The sequence below is a fragment of the Mya arenaria genome, chromosome 8 (assembly GCF_026914265.1).
Source record: "Mya arenaria isolate MELC-2E11 chromosome 8, ASM2691426v1".
Lineage (NCBI taxonomy): Eukaryota > Metazoa > Mollusca > Bivalvia > Myida > Myidae > Mya > Mya arenaria.
In genome coordinates, this window is record NC_069129.1 from 74,056,533 (window position 1) to 74,080,087 (window position 23,555).

General features: G+C 35.0%; 1 protein-coding gene across 2 annotated transcripts in view; it reads left to right on the forward strand.

The window, feature by feature from the left end:
- The window catches only part of LOC128244787 (cleavage and polyadenylation specificity factor subunit 1-like), a 47,990-nt gene that overhangs the window by 11,417 nt on the left and 13,018 nt on the right, over positions 1 to 23,555 (forward strand). For both annotated transcript variants that reach the window (XM_052962866.1, XM_052962867.1), the window contains 21 exons: positions 1,343 to 1,495; positions 2,150 to 2,230; positions 2,506 to 2,675; positions 3,934 to 4,074; positions 4,356 to 4,495; positions 5,270 to 5,380; positions 5,929 to 6,022; positions 9,376 to 9,463; positions 9,794 to 9,895; positions 10,270 to 10,318; positions 11,095 to 11,192; positions 11,619 to 11,774; positions 12,247 to 12,408; positions 14,370 to 14,511; positions 15,633 to 15,802; positions 16,213 to 16,361; positions 19,240 to 19,335; positions 19,988 to 20,060; positions 21,257 to 21,366; positions 21,955 to 22,057; positions 22,921 to 23,154. In XM_052962866.1, coding sequence (XP_052818826.1) covers positions 1,343 to 1,495; positions 2,150 to 2,230; positions 2,506 to 2,675; positions 3,934 to 4,074; positions 4,356 to 4,495; positions 5,270 to 5,380; positions 5,929 to 6,022; positions 9,376 to 9,463; positions 9,794 to 9,895; positions 10,270 to 10,318; positions 11,095 to 11,192; positions 11,619 to 11,774; positions 12,247 to 12,408; positions 14,370 to 14,511; positions 15,633 to 15,802; positions 16,213 to 16,361; positions 19,240 to 19,335; positions 19,988 to 20,060; positions 21,257 to 21,366; positions 21,955 to 22,057; positions 22,921 to 23,154 — 2,622 coding nt within the window. The remainder of the gene's footprint in view (positions 1 to 1,342; positions 1,496 to 2,149; positions 2,231 to 2,505; positions 2,676 to 3,933; positions 4,075 to 4,355; positions 4,496 to 5,269; positions 5,381 to 5,928; positions 6,023 to 9,375; positions 9,464 to 9,793; positions 9,896 to 10,269; positions 10,319 to 11,094; positions 11,193 to 11,618; positions 11,775 to 12,246; positions 12,409 to 14,369; positions 14,512 to 15,632; positions 15,803 to 16,212; positions 16,362 to 19,239; positions 19,336 to 19,987; positions 20,061 to 21,256; positions 21,367 to 21,954; positions 22,058 to 22,920; positions 23,155 to 23,555) is intronic.

Below are 23,555 nucleotides of genomic sequence, written 5' to 3' on the forward strand. Positions count from 1 at the left end.
GTTGGTATTGAATAACTTTTCTAATAATAAGTAAAGTTCTACATATTGTGACCAAACTTGGTATATAGGAAGAGTTTATAAAGACCTTTCCTGAGATTGTGTTTTTGGCCCGAGAGTTATGGTCTAGGTCAAGGTCACTGTTGCTAAAAATAGAAATATGGTTAGTACTGAATGACTTAAGGAGTGGCTGACATAGTGCGACCAAACTTGGTATATAGGACAAGTTTATGCGGAGATTTTATTGGATAACCTTTTGGCCCTCTAGGGTCAAGGTCACTGTTACTAAAAATAGATTACTGTTTGGTACTGAAAAACTTAAAGTTATGGTTGATATACTGTGACCGAACTTGATATGTAGGAAGTCTTAATGGAGGACTTCGATGGGATTGTGTTTTGGACCCCTAGGATCAAGGTCACTGCTACAAGAAATAGAAGAAAGCAGTTGAAACTGAATCTCTTCTGCCATTCATTAAATACCCAGTTTTGTCACATCACAATTTCTTATTCACTTTTTAATATTATTGTTTTATTGCTTTTGACAGGCACATATTACATCGTTACTGTATTCTTTTCTAAGTCAAAGCGGTGTAGTCGAGTGCGCTGTCTTATAACAGCTCTTGTTGAGTTATGGGCCTTGAATTTTTTAATTTGATCATACTGGTATGTTTGAACTAACTTAAAAAGTAAAACTTATTATTCTACTTACATCAGTCCTACATGTAATTGTTTTTCCATTTCAAAAAGAGGTTGCTCCAAGCAAGCAACATTTATATTCAATTTGCAGAACTCTAGTTTAAGCTGTGCATTTTGTATAGAATAATTTCAATTCACACTATGTAGCCTTAGTATTCTGTGTTACTTCATTTATAACTATATACAATGTAGATTCATGGGCATTATAAATAATAACCATGTAATGACTAAAGATAAAGCAATTTTAGACTTGAACAGCCACTATTGGGCCTATTGTTCAGAACTGTGTTAAAGTTAGTAACGATGTTAAGGGCATCATTGTGTTGACCTTTGAAGGTGATACATCGTTTTATGTGGTTGTATATTTCCATTGAACTAGCGCAGTTTAAACAGTTGTCTCAAAATGTGTAAGAAGTCTTCCAGATGCAAATATTAAACATTAAACATTATACTTTTCAGAGCAGTAAGATTTGAAAGTTAACAATGGTGATGTTAACAATGTTTTTAAGTTTAATAATGTCTAAAAAATTGGCCCATTGTTCAGAATAAATTTACAATTAACATGCTTTTACAATGTTAAATTGTTTTAAATAATGCTATCTATCATGCTTGGTGGAAAACTTTTCTCACAAAATTCTAATTCCTGCAGGCTTCAACTACTGACAAGGAGGACTCAGGTGTCAAACAGAAGTTGGAATGCTTGGCTTCCTTCAGCCTGTTTGGCAATGTGATGTCTATGAAGTCAGTTCGGCTCCCTGGGGCAACCAGGGATGCCCTCCTCCTCGCCTTCTCCGATGCAAAAGTAAGAGTGGTATATGGTCTGTTTTATGAAAATGTTAAAATATTTATCAAGCATGTGTGGATATCATACGTTGCAATTGTTTTGAGTTTTTTTTTATGATTAATTACATAATGCAATTAATAACATAACATGTTTGACATAAACATTTAGTAGTAGTTTGTAATCCTACGAAGGAAACTAAGTGGTGTCCATAAAATATAATTACAATGAAATAAAGTTCCATTTTAAGGACAAAAAAACATATTTCAATAAATTATCCAAGAACATGTTTACCTTTTTTAAAAGTAAATAAATAAAAAATGTTAAGAAGTTAGTTGTAATGCTTAAAAAGTATGATAATGTTAGTCATTGGAATTTTTTTTTTGATAGACAAGCCCAAACTCATGGGCTAGTGCCCGGCACCGAAACGTTTAACAAGCTTTGCCATATAAAATCCAGAATTTGAGCAAAACCAGAAAGCATATTACCAGTGCTTGGTTTGTAGACTTGTTCTCATTTCGACCAATGTGATATACATGTAATTCTGTTTCTGTGGGGTGCCTATGCATAAAATTAAGTTACTTTACAAAGTTACTTCTAGTAACATAGACTGATGTTTTATTACATTGAATTTTGAAGTATATACATGTAGTTATATTGTGTATGGTATTGCAGTTGTCAGTTGTGGAGTATGACCCAGGGATGCACGACCTGCAAACAACATCACTCCACCATTTTGAAGATACTAAACTTCAGGTTGGTACTAAGTCTTATTTTGAAAATGATCTGTTTTGCTCATATGGTTTTCATTATTAAATTCATGTATACAGTTGTACTTATTTGCTCTATGGCTTGTTTTGACAGTCATAGATGTTGGGTCATAGTTGGCTTGGCTGCTCTTCTATAGCTTTTATTTTGATTAAGGTATGCTTTGTTACTGCTTGTAAAATGAAAACTTTTTTGAACATTAAATATAAATAAAGTAATATAAAATTTAGCCTTGTTTTACCTATTTCTTACGTCTGACACAGGACTTTCAAGACCCTGTTGCCATGCCGACAGTTCGTGTTGACCCTGATGGGCGATGTGCAGCCATGCTCATATACGGCACAAAGCTTGTTGTTTTACCGTTCAGGAAGGATGTGTACAGTGAAGATGTCGATGTCATGATTGATGGAGATGATCACGCTCACAAAACTAGGTACATGTACAATGTAGGAAAGAAGGAAGGAGTGCGGTGTCGCTGTTACTTGATAAAAAATCACTCATTAAACTACTTTTCGCTTGTTTTCTGCTGTTCTTGGCAACATTGAGATGCTACATAGGAATTGTGAAATAACCCTATGGTTTGATTGTGAAATACTTGCATGGTATGATGGTGAAATATCTGCATGGTATGAATGTGAAATAACAACAAGGTATGATTGTGAAATAACAACAAGGTGTGATTGTGAAATAACAACATGGTGTAATTGTGAAATACTTGCATGGTATGATTTTGAAATAACAACATGGTGTGATTGTGAAATACTTGCATGGTATGATTTTGAAATATAAACATGGTGTTATTGTGAAATAACAACATGGTGTGATTGTGAAATACTTGCATGGTATGATTTTGAAATAACAACATGGTATGATTTTGAAATAACAACATGGTGTGATTGTGAAATACTTGCATGGTATGATTTTTAAATAACAACATGGTGTGATTGTGAAAGAACAACATGGTGTGATTGTGAAATACTTGCATGGTATGATTTTGAAAGAACAACATGGTGTGATTGTGAAAGAACAACATGGTGTGATTGCGAAATACTTGCATGGTATGATTGTGAAATTGCATGGTATGATTGTGAAATGTGTGCATGGTATGATTGTGAAATTGCATGGTATGATTGTGAAATAACAAGATGGTATGATTGTGAAATACTTGCATGATATGATTGTGAAATAACTGCATGGTATGATTTTGAAATAACAACATGGTGTGATTTTGAAATACTTGCATGGTATGATTGTGAAATACTTGCAGTGTATGATTGTGAAATAACAACATGGTGTGGTTTTGAAATACTTGCATGGTTTGATTGTAAAATAATTTTATGTCATAATTGTGAAATAACAACACCATGTAATTGCAAATTAAGTGCATGGTTTTATTGGGAAATAACTGAATGGTATTACTGATATTGTTAATTAATCCCATAGTATCATTTTGGGATTTTTTGGATGGATGTGTTAAATGTTCAAAGCTGTGACATTTTTTTTATTTGTATCATTATTTGTTACCTTAGCATTCTAACAGTAATGACAGCCTGTAATCTGACAGCTTTCTCATGTAACAGGTTACCTTGTTAGAGAGTTACTTTAACCTGAACAACCTATTGAATAGTTAACAGTATGGGGTACATAAGCATGGCAGATTGAAAGTCACCTCCATATTTTGCCTTCTTCAGATACCCCATTCAGAATTCATACATCATTGACATGAGGAGTTTTGACGAGAAGATAACAAATATCCTCGACTTCCAGTTTTTACATGGGTATTATGAGCCAACTGTGTTCATCCTATATGAGCCATATCCAACCTGGGCAGGGTGAGTTATACAGAAATTGGTCAATAAATTGAGAAAGTCTTTGAATGAAGCACTTAATTCACTTTGAGAAACATATATTGGTTTTGAGTCTGAAATTTCACTACCTGTATTATGAGTACATGCATTTTACAATGGTTTGTTATTAAGTAAAAAAATTTGTAAGTTAAAAAAGAATTTAAAAACAACAACAACTAAGCATATATTAATGGTTTATATAACATATATATATATATTTGTTCTTATATGTAACAATTTAAGAAAGTGGAATGAATGTGTTGCAGACGAGTTGCAGTGCGGTCGGACACATGCAGTATAGTGGCCATATCATTAAACATCCCTGAGAAAGTCCACCCAATCATCTGGTCCATGTCTCATCTCCCGTTTGACTGCATACAGTGTCTCCCTGTGCCCAAACCTATCGGTAACAAAAAGAAGATTTTAAGACATACTTAAAAACTTTATTCCAATCGAAAAATAATGTCAATCTTTAACTATATGCCCAAATGAAATTTAATTTGCACTTCTATTAGGTATCATACAAAATTACACCAAAACATTCGGTATGATCAGCTTGATGGCATGCAAAATCTTTGTAGCTTTTTAACATTTTTTTGGTAGTTTGTGCAAAAAGCAGATTTTCCCCCCAAAAGTCTGATTCTCATTGCAGTATGTACTTTAGACTTTTAAATTTTGTGAAGATATAATAAAAGAGGTAGAGGGGTCTTTAGATTTGTAATTATTTAAGACAATAACCTTGTTAGAAACATTTTTGTTTTTAAAACATGGCCTTGTATTGATGGAAATGTGAAATATTGTTTGTTTCCTTCTGATTTGGCAGATCCTGGTGTCCACATTTTGATTCTTTATAATATAAGTTATAAGTTTAACATATTACCACTTTAATGAAAAATTTAAACACAGGTAAATTTAGCAACGTTATTGATCACTTGAGCATATCCTTAAAGGTCACTATTTGTTTTTAAAGATTTGTTTTATTTTACATCTTTGAATATACATGTACCGTTTGTAAGTGTTTGTAAGTTGGTTGGTACTGATAGTTGATTCTTAATTAGCTAGTAGATGATAACTATTGTTTTTGGGGGTCATTTGGTCGAAGGTCAAAGTCATTGAGCATTGATCAACCTCATTGAATGTCAGGTGTTAATGTTCATGTACAATGTTTTTTGTATTGCAGGCGGTGTGTTGGTGTTTGCAACTAACTCCCTGCTCTATCTCAACCAGAGTGTACCTCCCTATGGTGTCTCCCTCAACAGCATCACTGCCACATGCAGCGCTTTCCCACTCAGTGAGTTCTTTGATGAAATTAAGATGTAAAATATGTTACTATAATGATAATGATCAAATTTTGGTGTTAAGATATATAGTGGGATGATAAAGCATAGTAAAGTTGTCACCTAGGTGCAGTTTTAATTAAAGAATTTGTTCCTAACTACCAAAATTATAAATTTGTAGGAACATAACATTTGGCAATATGTGTTGGTTTTTTTTCTTTTCTCCAACTTTTACTTAGTGTTCAATTTCAAGACTAAGTCAAGTTCAATTACCATAAATATATAGAAAATATAGAGCAAAAATATAGAGCAAAAACATACAACTAAAATATATAGCAAAAATGATAATAACATGACACTAAGATAATATCTTGGTTGAAACACCGTATATGATAAGCTGTCAATTGCAATATGATGGCACTGTCTTTATATTCAGCTTTTGCAAAGGGCATTTCCATTACATGCCTTTCAAAGTGTTACTCATATGGCTTTGATGACAAGAAATAGCAGAAATGTTGATGGTTGTACTATTACTTCAACATAAAATGTTCGATTGTGACAGGAACACAGGAGAATGTCAGGATCACGCTGGATTGCGCCCAGGCAGCCTTCATCTCCTCTGACAAGATCGTCCTGTCTCTAAAAGGAGGAGAACTGTATGTTGTATTTATTCTTTGGGTGATTTCCTGTTTTTAGCTCGACCATTCGAAGAATAGGTGTGCTATACTACTCGCCCCAGCGTCGGTGTCGGCGTCGGTGTCGGCGTCGGTGTCGGCGTCCGGTTAAAGTTTTAGGGCAAGTTGGGATTTTCACTTAAAACTCCAATACCATTCATTCAATTGACTTAATACTTCACACAGTTGTTCAGGGCCATCACATGATGAGGTTAGATAACTCCATATTATTCTTTACACAGATTATGGCCCCTGATTGACTATGGAACTTAGGTTAAAGTTTTAGGGCAGGTTGGGATATTTATTTATAAATACTTCTATACCCTTCATTCAATTGACTTAATACTTCACACAATTGTTCAGGACCATCACCCAATGAGGTTACATAACTCCATATCTTTAATACAAGTTATGGCCCCTGATTGACTTAGGTTAAAGTTTTAGGCAAATAAAAGTCAAGGGCAAGTTGGGACTTTAATAAAAAAAACTTCTATACCGTTCATTAAATGCACTTAATAAAATTCCAAATTATTTACGACCATCTTACAACAAGAAACTCCATTTTAACCCTAAATACAAATTATGGCCCTTGATTTTTTTTTATAATTTCTTTTGAAAGGCATATTTGTATATTCTTAACCACATTTTCATAATGGGAAATCAAGTTATTTGAATGACTTGCGTCCCTGTTTGGGCGGGCTGGTGGGAGGGCAGCATTTAAAGTCACATTATGTATCGAATAATTTTAGTTAGGTTTGACATAAAGAGATCAAACTTGGTAATATTACATCATTATTGTATTCTAAGTCAAAGGGGCGTAGTCGAGCGCGCTGTCTTATGACGGCTTTTGTTTAGAAACAAATCATTAAGGTATTGTCACAGTGTTCACACTGTCATGGCCGTTGGTGCCATCTTAATTTTTAGCTCGACTATTCGAAGAATAAGGAGAGCTATACTACTCACCAAAGCGTCTTCGGCTTCGGCGTCACCCCTTGGTTAAGGTTTTGCGTGCAAGCACACATAGGTTAATATCTCAGTAACAACTTGAGGTATTGCATTAAGACTTTATACAATGGTACTCAACCATCCAACCTACTTAATTAACCAAGTTAGATAAATTTAGTTTGCATTTAATGCAAATAATAGGCCTTTATTATTTGACTTAGAAATTCTGGTTAAGGTTTTGCGTGCAGCAACTGCTTGAGGTATTGCATTGAGACTTTATACAATGGTACTCAACCATCCAACCTACTTAATTAACCAAGTTAGATAACTTTAGTTTGCATTTAATGCAAATAATAGGCCTTTATTATTTGACTTAGAAATTCTGGTTAAGGTTTTGCGTGCAGCAACTGCTTGAGGTATTGCATTGAGACTTGATACAATGGTACACAACCATCCAACCTACTTAATTAACCAAGTAAGATAACTTTAATTTGCATTTAATGCAAATAATTGCCCTTTATTATTCGACTTAGAAATTCTGGTTAAGGTTTTGCGTGTAGGAACACATAGGTTAATATAGGTTAATATCTCAGCAACTGCTTGAGGTATTGCATTGAGACTTGATGCAATGGTACTCAACCATCCAGCCTACTAGAATTATCAAGTTAGATAACTCTAGTTTGCATTTATTGCAAAATAAAAGCCCTTTATTATTTGACTTAGAAATTCTGGTTAAGGTTTTGCATGTAACCACATTTAAGTTAATATCTCAGCAACTACTGGATGTATTGCATTGAGACTTTATAAAATGGTACTCAACCATCCAATCTACTTAAATAACAAAGTAAGATAACTCTAGTTTGCATTAAATTCATTGCATTTAATAATGGCCCCTTTTTTATTCGACATAGAAATTCTTGTTAAGGTTTTGCATGTCACCACTTTTAAGTCAATACCTCAGCGAATACATCATGTATTACATTGAAGCTTTACACACAGGCGCCCAACCATTTAACCTTCTTATTGAATCAAGTTAGATAACTCTATCTTTCATATTATTTAACTTTTGCCCCTTTATTATGCGACATAGAAATTCTGGTTAAGGTCTTGCATGTTAGCACACATAGGATATTATCTCAGCAATTACTTGATGTATTGCATTGAGACTTTATACAATGGTATTCAACCACCCAACCTAATTGAATAACCAAGTTAGATAACTGTATTTTGCAAATAATGGGCCTTTATTATTACACTTAAAAATTCTGGTTAAAATTTTGCATGTAACCACATTTATGTTAATATCTCAGCACATCATGTATTGCATTGGAATATAATCTAACAGTGATCCATGCATGTTTTGCCAAAACTTTTCAATCCTTACACTGAAAAGCGGCGGAATAGTCGAGCGAGCTGTCTCTGTGACAGCTCTTGTTTTATTCATATTTGACATATTCGAAACTGTTTTAATTGAAGATATCCGCATGAAACTTAGTGTATATGCATCACTGTGGCTTAAATGTCATTTGAGTTATGCCCTTTACTCAGGTAAAACAGACATACAAGAATTGACATCTACTTGCTATGCTCTTTTTCAATCTGCATTGTATTCCTTTTATTCAGGAATAGAATCTCAGTTTTAGCTTAGTCTGTTTTTTGATGAAGTAATTGTTTTAGTCTTGGTGTCATAAGTGTCGTCGTCTTTGTCCTTGTCATAGTGCAAAAACTTTAACCATAGCCATAACTCAAATATTGTTTTAGATATTCAAATGAAACTTGGTACACGTGCTGCCCGAGACAATAAACAGGTGCAGAACAAGGTCAGCAAATCTGGCTTCAATTATTGTTAAGTTATACCCCTTTTTGACTGGAAAATAACAGACTTGTGAAAGTGCTCATTCTGCGCTATGTTGTTGCCATGCACACTGCACTTACCATTATCTTCTAGATGGTTAGTTACTACTTCTTAAATTTATTGATTTGAAGCATGTGTCGGAATTGGATATTACTTAAACTTGTAATTTCTTACATCATACTATACACATGTTCATTTTGGTGTCTTTTTTAAATGTTTTCAAATGCTTTAACAACATGATACATACATTTATTCATTTACAGTAGATATTCCATGATGAAACATATTGTACACATCAATTAGAGTATTTTGTGTATGTAGAAATTGTACACATTTATCTTTATTAATTATGCTTGTAATGGTAGTATACATTTAATTGTAAAAGCGAAATACTTATGTATGCTTATAGGAACAAGAATTTGAGTTTACACTATTCAACGGTTTATGGCAGTTTTATAGTGGCCATCAAAATTGTTATAAATTTCATGATATATGTAAATGAACTATCTGATTTCTAATTCTTACTTGTTCCTAGGTATGTACTCACCTTATGCGTAGATGGGATGAGAAGTGTCCGTAGCTTCAACTTTGACAAGTCTGCAGCCAGTGTTCTTACCACTTGTGTAAGTCTGTCATCTTGAAGTACATTAAGATAGAGACAAACAATGATTGAGTTTTGTTTAAAATCACTTGTTTTCCACCAAAATGACTTAGCAACATTTTAACTTAATGTTAGATTTACAGTTCTCTATCAAGCATACATTTTGCCTATTAACCTACGATTGAAATGACCTCTCTGATACTTTGCGATAATCAATTAGGATGTTGTCCATCTTTTAATCCATTCAGTAGCATGTATGTTTCAGTGTGCTTTGTTGTTTGCATCTTTCATATTGTAACTTGAAGGTTATGAGTGTGACTTGTTCCCATCTGCCTGTGTTCCTGTATTACAGATGTGCCTGTGTGAGGATGGGTACCTGTTCCTTGGTTCCCGGCTTGGTAACTCCCTCCTCCTTAGATACACAGAGAAGGCATCAACAGACAAGGAGAAAACTGTACGTGAACAATGGGGTCCAATGTATGATGATATTCAGATATAAACTGAAAAATTGCTGATATTGAATTTAACAAACTATTCTAATTGAATTTCAGTATACTTAGAATTCAATTCTGTGAAGAATTACTGTATGGAGTTTCTCATAAGTGGTTTGGATAAATTAAATTTTATATTATATATTTATATATTATATAGATGTATAAAATTACAATTTATGATTGAGAAGTGTGTCTCAGTGGTGGTAGTTAGCTCAAGCCAGCAAGCCCTGAAATGGTAAAATGTAAACTAGACTTTAAAATCTGATATTAAATTGCTGGCCTTGTTAGAATTGCTGGGTTTTAATTCTGATGTAAATTTGTATATCCCTTCCAGAATGAACCACCAGCTAAGAAAAAAAAGACCGATGGGCCGACTGATATGGGTAAGCCATTTACATGTCACATGATGCGAATAGGAGCCCTGCTCAGCTAGGTCTCTAGTCATGTTGTTTGTCCGTCAAAGTAAGCCATTGGATTTTACAACCATGTTCTATGTTGGATTAATGGAATATAATAGGGTTATTAGTACTGCGTTTTGATCTGGGAGGTTGTATTCGTCTTGATTGGATTTTTGCAGGTTTGGATTTCACGAGTTCCAGATCAAAAACCAGTACTATTCACTAATAACCATTTTATTATATACATTACTGGCTAGATCACTTAAAAGCCACATGTTTTCATAATAAATGTCATTTTAAAGACACACTATTTTGTTTAATTGTGTCTTTTTAACTTTTTAACATGGTGCAACAATATTTGTTATGATGTGACGTCACAAGAGTGGAATACGACCGTATTGCACTGAAGTGGAATACAGACTACCGTATTTTGCGATATGTATTGCGTGTGGATTTTTGAAGGGTTTATAATAAAGATGTATTCTTGTCCGCACACACATGTCAATGAACACGACACTTGTTGTTATTCAACTGACCATGAAAAGGATTTTATTATTATCCATGCACTTTCCAGTTTTGGCCTCTTGTGTGTTGAAGGGATTTGTCTGTTTGACCCGTATTTTTAATTATTTTTTTAAATAAATGTGTAATAGAATGATCTGTTTGAAATAATTATATGTCCAACTGTATTTCAATTAAATTAACAAAATTTAATTTTTCACTATGTTGATGCCTTGTAAGATATGATGTCTATATTGCAGCATCTGACGTGTCACTGGTTGAGAACCTTGATGAGCTGGAAGTGTACGGTGCCAGCGAGAACCCCAGCGGCACTACCATCACATCTTACGTGTTTGAAGTAGGCTTGTGAATTACATCCTTCTGTTAAACTAAGTATCTCTCTAACTTCTATTAAAACCATTCATTTAAATACTTTAATCTTTATTTGGGCTGGGGTTTAGGTTAAACTTAAAGAGGTTGTGGGTTGGATTTCACAATGTGCACTTTTTTGAGGGGCACCTTTTGAAATGTGTCAGATGGGGGATAGGGGTATTGATAGAATCAGATTATGATTATGACCTATGGGAAAAGAGGTGAAATTGGCCTGCTTGATGTTTTCTAAACGATCAGCTTCTGAAATGTTGGCAAGTTCACTTCACTTTGATCTTTTAAAAAGCGAAATCACTGTTGGTAAAGCAACTTTTTCGTCTCAGTCATCTATTAGGATGAGATTCACAATGAAGCACAACTAAATTAGAATGAACTAAGTTTGTTTCCCTGGTAGGTGTGTGACAACATCTGGAACATTGCCCCGTGTGGAGTGACAGTGATGGGTGAGCCGGCCTTCCTGTCTGAGGAGTTTAACAACACAGTGGACCCTGACCTTGAGCTTGTTACTACATCAGGGTATGGGAAGAATGGGGCTCTCTCTGTGCTGCAGGTATATATACATGTGTAAATGTGAGCTTGTGAATTATTTGAATCATTATCAATTGACAAAGTCTTATGATACTATTTTATTTATATTGTCAATAATGGAACCTTTGTAACAAAATTGTATAGATATTTAGAATAGCAGTACAAATATATTGTTGCTTGGTCATCAATGTCTATATAGCACATATGTTTGATATATCTGAGAATGAGAATGAAATATTTTTACCTTCAAAAGCAAAAGTGGTAAAAGCATAGCAGCAGATATTTTGTACTTAAAAGTGCCTTTTATAAAGAATGAGATCATTATCAAAATAAACATTGTACTTGTATGAATTTTTTTTATATATATATTTTTTCATCCAAGATAAATATTATTTTACCCTTGAATTGAAAGCAAAATGGGTTATTTCACTGTGAATGGTTCAATACTCCACATATGACGACACTTTTCGTTATAATTTCATTTCTCCTTCCAGCGAAGCATACGTCCCCAGGTGGTGACAACATTTGAACTGCCAAGCTGCATTAACATGTGGACTGTGACTGGGCCCCCTCAGGAGGGAGAGAAGGGGGAAGATGATGAGGATGAGACTGATGGACACGCCTTTCTGATTCTCACCAGGCCCGACTCCAGCATGGTGAGTGTGTGTGTGTTTTGAAGGGGGAGGGGAGTGGTCAAGAGGGAGAGAAGGGGGAAGAGGATGAGATGGATGGACACACCTTCCTGATTCTCATCAGGCCTGTCTCCAGCATGGTGAGTGTGTGTGTTGGAAGGGGGGAGTGGTGAGTGGTCAAGAGGAAGAGCAGGGGGAAGAGGAGCGTGATGAGATGGATGGACACGCCTTCCTGATTCTTCCGGCCTGTCTCCAGCATGGTATGTGTGAGTGTGTGTTTGAAGGGGGAGAGAGGAGTGTTCAGGAAGAGGGAAAAAGAGCGAGGAGGAAACAGAGGGACAGGCCTTTTTCATACTCACCAGACCTGACTACAGCATGAAAAGTGGTCAGCGCTTTTTCAGAAACAACAACACAAAAAATACTTTCAATTTTTATAGCCAGACCCAGCATGATGATTCAAGATGATTTAATGAAATGATGTATGGTTAACCTGAAAATGTTTGTCTTGTCTTGTCTTGAGATTTTTTCAACTGTTGATAAAAGCTCCAGCTTACTATGAATGTAATAGGAACCTAAGCCCTTTTTAGCTTGACTATTCAAAGAATAAAGAGAACTATACAACTCACCCAAGCGTCAGGGGCTGCGTCGGCGTCACACCTTGGCTAAGGTTTTGCATGCAAGTCAATATCTCAGTAAATACATTATGTATTGCATTTAAACTTTAGATATGTATTCCCAACTATCTAACGTACTTAATTAATGAAGTAAGATAACACTTATTTGAATTTTAATAATGCAAATAATGGGCCTTTATTATTTGACTTAGAAATCTGGTTAAGGTTTTGCATGTAAGCACACATAGGTAAATATCTCAGCAACTACTTGATGTATTGCATTGAGACTTTACACAATGGTACTCAACCATCCATCTTACTTAATAAACCAAGTTAGATAACTCTAGTTTGCATTTAATGCAAAATAATTTCCCTTTATTATTTGACTTAAAATTCTGGTTAAGGTTTTGCATGTAAGCACACATAGGTTAATATCTCAGCAACTACTTGATGTATTGCATTGAGACTTTACACAATGGTACTGAACCATCCAATTTACTTAATTAACCAAGTTAGATAACTCTGGTTTGCATTTAATGCAAAATAATTTCCCTTCATTATTTGACTTAAAAATTCTGGTTAAGGTTTTGCATGTTACCACATTAAAGTCAATATTTCAGCAAACACATGTATTGCATTGAAACTTTAGATATGTATTCCCAACTATATAACCTACTAAATTAATGAATGCAAATTATGGGCCTTTATTATTTGACTTAGAAATTCTGGATAAGGTTTTGCATGTAAGCACACATAGGTTGGTATCTCTGCAACTACATGATGTATTGCATTGAGACTTTATACTCAACCATCCAATCTACTTAACTAACCAAGTAAGATAACTCTATTTTGCATTAAATCAAATTATGGTCCTTTTTCATTCTACATAGAAATTCGAATACATCATGTATTGCATTGAAACTTTATACACAGGCTCCCAAACATTCAACCTTCTTAATTAATCAGGAAAGATAACTCTATCTTGCATATTTTATCATTTTTGCCCCTTTTTTATGCTACTTAGAAATTCTGTTTAGGTTATGCATGTTGGCACTCATACGTTAATATTCCAGCAACTACTTGATGTATTGCATTGAGACTATATACAATGGTACTTAACCACCCAATCTACTTGAATAACCAAGTTAGATAACTGTATTTTGCAAAAAAATAATGGCTCTTTATTATTTGACAAGTTCATATCTCAGCAAATACATCATGTTTTGCATTGAAATCTAATCTAATTTTACAGTGATCCACGTTTCTCCAAAACTTTTCAATTCTCACACTGAAAAGTGGCGTTATAGTCGAGCGTGCTGTCTCTGTTACTGCTGATGTTTGTTCATCTTATCTCTCCTTTTTATTCCTCAGATTCTACAGACCGGCCAGGAGATACAGGAGCTTGACCATAGTGGGTTTAGCACACAGACGGCCACCATCTACGCAGGGAATGTGGGAGAAGGAAGGTTTATACTCCAGGTCTCTTCTGGGGGAGTCCGGCTGCTGGATGGGGGTAGGCCATTACAAGATACCCAAGTTACTTGATTGTTCTCATCATTTTAATATGCACATAAGGCTATTAGACTGGCAAAATCCTGTTATACCAATGGAAAAAGGATGCTAAGATTTAGCATAGGAAACTTATTATGTGTCATCAAATGTAATGTTGTTACTAAATTACTGTGAAATCATTAATGTTCGTGGGGCATTAATGTTCGTGGTTTTCGTGGGTTGGGTGATCCACGAATTCAAGATCCGACGAAATATAGACCCGTTATTCACTTTTTCAATTGCCATGTTATGTACATACTCTAGATTTTCATTACAGAGGCCGCAGTATACAGGTTAATATACGTCTCACTGTATTTCTTATTATCATCGTTTTGTTAATATATTGTATCTGCCTTTAAAAAATAATAAACCAAATCATTTTAATGTGTATTATTAACCAAATGACTGAAGCGCGTGCCTAGACGTGTGCTGTTCATGAAAATCTCCAGGCTAACAAGATGTGAGTGATGAGTGTCAGTTCTCGATTTTGTTCTTCAATGAAACAATTAATCGATTATATTGGAGGTTTTGAGTACCCAATGTGACAATGTACAAAACAACACATTCAATACACTTATTAAACAAAAATATGTGAACAAATATTGAACATCAGCTATCTTTTGGGATTGTTTTCTCAAATATACAGACCTTCTCGGTGTTCTCACAGTTTGCAAAATTCCTAATTGGCATTCAATGGCTTCGCCTATCTGTATTTATAATCAGGGTACATCATCTTTTATGACCTTATTTTCCAATTAAATCGATAATGGACATGGGTATATGCACTAATTGGCATGTTGTACCACAATAGCAAGTGTCATAAACCGTGTGACGTAGAAGACGGAAATCACAGGCCAGCGCATGGAGATAACGCAGACGTTATAGGACGATCGCAGTTTCGAAAAATTTTCAAAAATGAAAAACCACGAATTCAAGTACCCAAGAAATTGTAACTTTTCGGCAAACCACGAAATTTCATGCCAACGAATATAAATGATATCACAGTATGTATCTTCTGATAGTGCAGATGATACTGAACATGACTTGTGTCAAAAATATACATGGGATTTTTTGTTGTTGTAGTCCAACAGCTGCAGCACATTCCTATCGAGATGGGCACGCCAATAGTCTACTGCTCTGTGGCCGACCCCTACATCCTGATAATGAGCGAGGAAGGCCTGGTCATGATGTTGACGCTGAAACAGGAGCAGGCAGGGGCCAGGCTTGTGCTCACAAAACCACTCATTGCCAATGTGAGTCAGTGTTAGCACTGTACTGAATAATGTATTCAGTCTTTGTAAGGGAATGCAATAAAAAATCATTAAATATACCTGATCAACATTTTATGCCACCACCTGCAGAAAGGATATTTTATTTTTATTGGAAAACGTATGATACATTTATTAATTGTCTCCTTGAGAAATTAATCAGCTAACAATTGTAGCTGTTATCCTTACCATTACATATACTTTGTTCATGCAATTCAAATTCTATTTTAAAAATTGAATATCAAATGTGCACTTTAGGGATGGCAGTATTGCATTTTATTTCAATTTCTTTTTTTCTTAACACTTAATACACTTAATGTAATGTACTGTACATTATAAGTGCAGAAAATACTTTTTTTAATTCAACTAGATGTTTTCCTCATGTTACCCTGTAGAAACCGCGTATACTGACAATGTGCGCGTACCGGGACGAGAGTGGGCTGTTCTCCACCACACCTATAGAGCTGGACGAGGTAGTGACCGGGACTGAACATCGTGAAAACATGAACACATCGATAGAGAAAGTCTTCAACATGGAGAATAGGTACCAGGTTTCGGGATTATGCTACTTTAAAGAGTCTCTCTCACAGGTTTCATGTTGGCAATTTTTTGGTGTTTAAATGTGTTAAAATTGAGTAATTTTATAATTATTTATTGTCATGAATAAACTCCACACTGTTATTGACATATACTGATATTAATAGATACTGATTTAACAGAAATTCATAAATTTAAGCCTATAATTTGCTATATTTTCAAATGATTAAGAAGAATAGAACTCTCTGGTTGATTTTTAAGTAATGACTAACAACGTTCCATTGTTACAAGTAATGTGTTCACTTCTACATACAATTTAATTTTAGTTGTCTGACCCTATAAATCTGTGATGGAGTCCCCTTTTAAGAGTTGAATATATTTTCAGATACAAAAGGTTTGGTAGTGACATAGGTTATCTACTAGTATATAAGCTGTACATGCTGAATTTCGAAGAACTTCACTCATATTTATTCATAAAACATCTCTTTTTCATGTTGTAGATGACACCAATGTTGTTGAGATTCAAGATAAAATCATTTTTAGCTTGACTATTCGAAGAATAAGGAGAGCTATACTACTCACCCAAGCATTGGCGTCGGCGTCACCCCTTGGTTAAGGTTTTGCATGCGTTAATATCTCAGCAACTACTTGAGGTATCGCATTGAGACTTTATACAATGGTACTCAACCAACCAACCTACCTAATTAACCAAGTTTGATAACTCTACTTTGCATTTAATGCCAATAATAGGCCTTTATTATTTGACTTAGAAATTCTGGTTAAGGTTTTGCGTGCAAGCACACATAGGTTAATATCTCAGCAACTGCTTGAGATATTGCATTGAGACTTGATACAATGGTACTCAACCATCCAACCTACTTAATTTACCAAGTTAGATAACTCTACTTTGCATTTAATGCAAATAATTGCCCTTTATTATTCGACTTAGAAATTCTGGTTAAGGTTTTGCGTGCAAGCACACAGAGGTTAATATCTCAGCAACTGCTTGAGGTATTGCATTGAGACTTGATACAATGGTACTCAACCATCCAACCTACTTAATAAACCAAGTTAGATAACTCTAGTTTGCATTTAATGCAAAATAATTGCCCTTTATTATTCGACTCAGAAATTCTGGTTAAGGTTTTGCATGTAAGCACACATAGGTTAATATCTCAGCAACTACTGGATGTATTGCATTGAGACTTTATAAAATGGTACTCAACCATCCAATCTACTTAAATAACCAAGTAAGATAACTCTAGTTTGCATTAAATTCAAATAATTGCCCCTTTTTTATTCAACATAGAAATTCTGGTTAAGGTTTTGCCTGTAACCACTTTTAAGTCAATACCTCAGCAAATACATCATGTATTGCATTGAAACTTTACACACAGGCTCCCAACCATTTAACCTTCTTATTCAATCAAAATCAGAAAGATAACTCTATCTTTCATATTATATAATTTTTACCCCTTTATTATGCGACTTAGAAATTCTGGTTAAGGTCTTGCATGTTAGCACACATAGGATAATATCTCACCAACTACTTGATGTATTGCATTAAGCCTTTATACAATGGTATTCAACCACCCAACCTAATTGAATAACCAAGTTAGATAACTGTGTTTTGCAAATATTGGCCCTTTATTATTACACTTAAAAATTCTGGTTAAAATTTTGCATGTAACCACATTTATGTTAATATCTCAGCACATCATGTATTGCATTGGAATCTAATCTAACAGTGATCCATGCATGTTTCGCCAAAACTTTTCAATCCTTACACTGAAAAGCAGCGGAATAGTCGAGCGCGCTGTCTCTGTGACAGCTCTTGTTTTTCTTTAATTCACATTGTGTTTATTTTTCGATTTAAGGTTCAAAAATAAGTAACAAATTGATTTGACTTTATTCTTAGGAAGGATTTGTCTGCAGTGTGTGTACACCATGTGATAAATTACATCATATATGCTACGTCAGAAGGCATTATTTTGCTTAAAATGAAGATTTAAACAAAGATAACTTTTCTTTACTACTCCATTTTGCCTACCGAAGCAGCATTTATGAGGCAATTTATCACGTGGTATGCACACACTGGTCTGTTGAAATACAAAAAGAACACATGACATTTTGGTTGCCGGTAACTGTTCCATTTCTTCTCCCCAAACTTTCTTGTTTCAGTCAAGTTTGCTTATAAAAATATGAATGTTGATCTTCGGAATTTTGCACTATATGAAACACATTTAACAACACTTTTGAATATAAAAGCAAACATGACATGACTGAAACTTTGTTACCTATTTTGGTACCTTAACCCTTTGCATGCTGGGTAAATTGTCGTCTGCTCAAAAATGTCGTCTGGTTTATTCTAAATTTCTTTCAATTTACTTAAAACTTTGGGCATATATTGACTGAGTGGCAAACAGCTTGGAACCTGACCAGGCGCCGAGTTACTCGGCGCCTGGTCTGGTTCCAAGCTGTTTGCAAAACCTTTAAAATCGCCATCAGTAGCCTAAGGGTTAAATAAGAAACGAAACACAATGTGAATAAAAGAGAAAAACAACAACACAATAATGATTTTATCTTATATCTGAATAACATAAGTGTCATTTCCAACATGAAAAAGAGATGTTTCATTTATAACTGTGTTTCATATAGTGTTAGGATAAAGCATTTTCCTGTTGTATATTTTCATAGTGTAGTTTATACTTGCTTAATGAGAATGGGATTTAAAAACATATAGACATGAATAAAAAATAAGTAAAATAAAGGTGAAGCATTACCCTGAAAACCAGCCTGAAGTTGGGTGGTGATGATAAGCCCAGCGAGGAAACACTGGTATGGAGTTATCTATGACACTATGACCCCAAACATGATGTTTTCAGCACTGTGGATGATGAGGACGAGCTGCTGTATGGGGATGCGGACACCTCCACATTAGACACCTCCGTCAACACCAGCATCAGGGATGACAAACAAAGGTAAGATGCCGTTTAGCTCACCTGAGCACAATGTTTTGTTTTTGAAGGCTGGAAGTCTTCCCTCTTGATGAGAACACTAGACTTAGTATCAGTTTGTTTGATTTTGATATAAAATAAATCAAATGTATATATATGTAAAAAATGTTACATATCTAAAATGATTCATTTGTCAGGTTTCACACTTTTATGCACAATCAATTGTATACGATATAAATTTAGTTTGGAACAATAATTCTCTATATTTGTTTTATCTTGTTATATAAAGCAGGAAGAAAATGGTAATACTAATTAAAATAATAACTTAATGGACAATGCATAAATATTGGTAATTTACATATCATTGTTAAACAATCATGTAGTTGCTATTAAACATGCAGATGTAAATAATCTTTTCTTTCTCAATTACATGTTTTTGTTGAGTTGTCCTCTTTTCTTTTTTCCGGAATCAATCTATATTAAACAGCCATTTTGCATTGCATTATGTGATGTGAATATTTATTTGTAAATGTTTCCCATGTAAAATGGGACTTAGCATTTGAAAATAAAAGTTGAATTTGGCATGGCATTTAGATACCTATGAAGGATTGAACCAAAATGCTTTCTAACGTACAAAATGTGCATAATTGCATTGTTTTATAATTTTCATATACAGAAAAAATACGCAAAAGAAGGAGAAGAAAATCACATACTGGCTTACAGTGTGCAGAGAAAATGGTGCATTGGAGGTAGGTAGTTGGTCATGTTAAGGTTGTCAGGTTAGCGCAGTGGTTAGCGCACTCGCCTCTCACCAAGGCGACCCAGGTTCGAGTTCCGGCCTGGGCGCATGTGAGTATGGTTAGTGGTCACCAAGCCGGACAAGGTTTTCTCCAGGTCCTCCGGTTTCCCCCACAAGGCCACACTCTTGCGCAACATCGTGCCAACGAGAGTGACTCAGTACAAGCTATCATAGCTTTCTTCACAATTGTTGTAAAATATATAATGTTTAAACTAAGGGCGATCTCTTTATCAGTTAATTCAACTTAATGGATCTATTAAGAATTGATACATCATGTTGTTCATAGTCATTACACTCTTTGTTTATGAGCAGCTGTTCTGTTTGTGTGATTTTCAAAGAAAAAAGTGCCTGTGCCATGATTTGGAAGTCTCAAGTTCAAGTCTAGACTTTAAAAAGTACTAATTAAATTACAATTATCATTATTCTGTTTGTTTTCCATAAATATTTGTGAAGTTTCAAAAAGTCAATATTCAACTAGAATGGAAGTAACAATGAAATGAAGATTTGCAGTTTTGCCACCTGATACTGTTTGTAATCATGGCCCAAGGTTGCATGTTAACGAACAGTCTCAAGTCTGACACTAGGCTCCAATTCGAGTTAAATGAAATTTTAAATGTGAAGAAAAAAAGTTTACAGTACATTCTTACTAAAATGATCTGTGCAAAGAATAGAGGAAAATACATTGAAATATATACAGCAGTTTTCACCAACAAGTCTCTTTAAAATTGCCGTTATGAGTCTTGAGTCTGAACTCAGACTTGAGTCTGTTCATTAACAATGATAACATAGACTCAAGTCTGATTCTAGGAAGGCATTTTATTAAAATCCCCCAGAAGTCTTTCATCATACTTCCTCTACAGTGGTCAAAAATAGTACATGCCTGCTAGCACTGCACTAGAAATGCTTACTCAAAATCTACTTCCTCTGCAGTGGTCAAAAAAGTACAAGCCTGCTAGCACTGCACTAGAAATGCTTACTCAAAATCTGGATTTACTATAGCAGGGCTTGTTGGCAATATTTCAGGCAAAGCATTATCTTGAATTGGGGCTTGTTCATTTAAGTCTTATTTTGATTACAACCTCTAGGCTCTTGGGCACATACATATATTTATACTTGAATACTTCATAGCCCGTTTTGTGTTCGTAGATTGTGAGCCTGCCAGACTTCAAGATCTGCTACTATGTGAAGATGTTTCCTATTGGTCAAAAGGTCCTCGTGGATACGCTGCAGTCTGAGCTCCACGCTAGCAGGTCTAGGTAAGTTATTTTCTTTGGTCACTTTTGATTTAAATTGGGGATCTAGCAAGGTTTTCAAAAAAGGCAGGTCAATGCAATTAAAGGGTAAAGGGTGCGAAGGGTAAATGCTACATATTGTATCGGACTGTGAAGAACTTGAAGATTATAATTTGACAGAAAATGTTCTTCACAGTCCGATACAATTTTAGGTTTCAACTGCCAAATATGTGAAGTTTATATGTATTGTTTCCTATTATAAGACTTAACAAAAAAAAGAAAGAAATATTTTTACTATCTAAAGCATTTAATTGTATGAAGACGGGAAGGTTCACATGCTGGTCTCCATGGGGGCAGAAGGTGCTATCAAGAAAGGACACCAGGCAGCATCCTTCCATAACTCTTAAGCTGAAACCGTATTCATGTTCTTGGTGATAAAATCTCAAGTCCACTTTGTACATAATACATTACTGCTAGTAAGAATGATTATTTATGTTCGTGAATATTTTTCTTGTGGCAAACTATTACAGCTACATTGAGTGCTTTAGGGTGATTCCAGAATATGTTTGTTGTTCATGTACATGTAGGTTAAACAGTGTTCCTATTTTGCAGTTCATCGACAGCTCAGGACAAAATACAGGCAGAGAACATGAGCAGCATTAATGAGATACTGCTTGTCGGACTAGGGCACCAGAAGTCAAGGCCATACCTACTGGTGGGTGAACACTGATTATCGGCTTTATGATTGGCTTGTTTTCTGATTTGCTTCGACGGCTGACGCCATGTGTTCGGGCTTTATTGTTTGTGCACCTTAGAGAAAATGAAATAGCCGTATTAATTTGATATGCCTTTTACTGTGAGCTCATGAAGTTTCTGATGAAGCTATTATTTTAGAAGGCACAAATTCATGAAGAAAGGCCATTGAAGTTTTCTTGTAAAATTTCTTCCATAGTAGCTAACAAGAACAATTCAGGAAATCTAATAGCGAGTAAGAGGAGTTGTCATGACTTATTTCATTGAAAAAAATATTGAATTTGTATTTAGAATGTTGGACTAAATTGGAAACAATCAGAGTGGTTATTTCGATCAATCAATCTAAAAAAAACCCTGAAGAAATGCACAAAAAGGAGCATTTGTCAAAATTTGTTGCTGACTACTATCCATGAATTATAAAAAGTGGCCAATCAGAAATATCACCTTTGCTTCAAAAAGTTAAGTGCCTGTTTATTTGAGTGTCACCACTGTCAGTTAATGGCCAGCCTGCCGGGCTTATGGGACACCTACATTGGTGAACATCTTTACCCCTATTCCTATCCCATATGCCAGGCGCCTGGCAGACTTTAAAACTCTAATTGGAAATTGAAATCACAAAGTATGACATAAATGGTTTAAAACACTTGCTTTTGGTCAAGATCCCAATGAGATTTTATCATTTTAATTTCAATGAAGGTTTAAATCTGAGCACATAATTGATTTTTGAAAATCATAATAGATGATTGCAAACTTTGGAGGCCATGTTTTTTTCACTATTTAGTATTGTTTTATATATGTGCATTGTGCAAATTCTCTGTACAACAGGCAAGAAGTGATGATGGGGTACTGATCTATGAGGCGTTCCCCTATTACCAAGCAAAGGCTGACAACCACCTGAAGATCCGCTTCAAGAAGGTGCAACATAACCTCATTCTGAAGGAGAGAAAAGTGAAGTACCGGAAACGTGGGGATGTGGAGATTATTGATGAGTTTGATGAACTGAAAGATGAAAGGGGACAGTGGTTCCGATACTTCAATGATATCTCCGGTTACAGTGGGGTAAGTGCTTGGTAGCTAATGTTGCGATGATATCTCCGGGTACTGTGGGGGTAAGAGCTTGGTAACTAACCTATGTTCAATCTTATTGAAAATTGAAAATTCAATACACAGCATTTATTATGCCCCCGAAGGTGGGCATATTAAAATCGCACCATCCGTCCGTCTGTCTGTCCGTCCGTTTGTCCGTCCGGCTCTGTAACTTTCCCTTGTATGGACAGATTTTAAAATAACTTTCCACATGTGTTCCACATACCAAGAGGAGGTGTGGCGTGCAAGACTCGTGTCCCCTACCTCAAAGGTCAAGGTCACACTTAGTGTTTATTCACAATGGAGTGCTGCATATAAGGACATAGAGAATAGATTGTCGTGTCCGGGCTGTAACTTTCTCTTGTATGGACAGG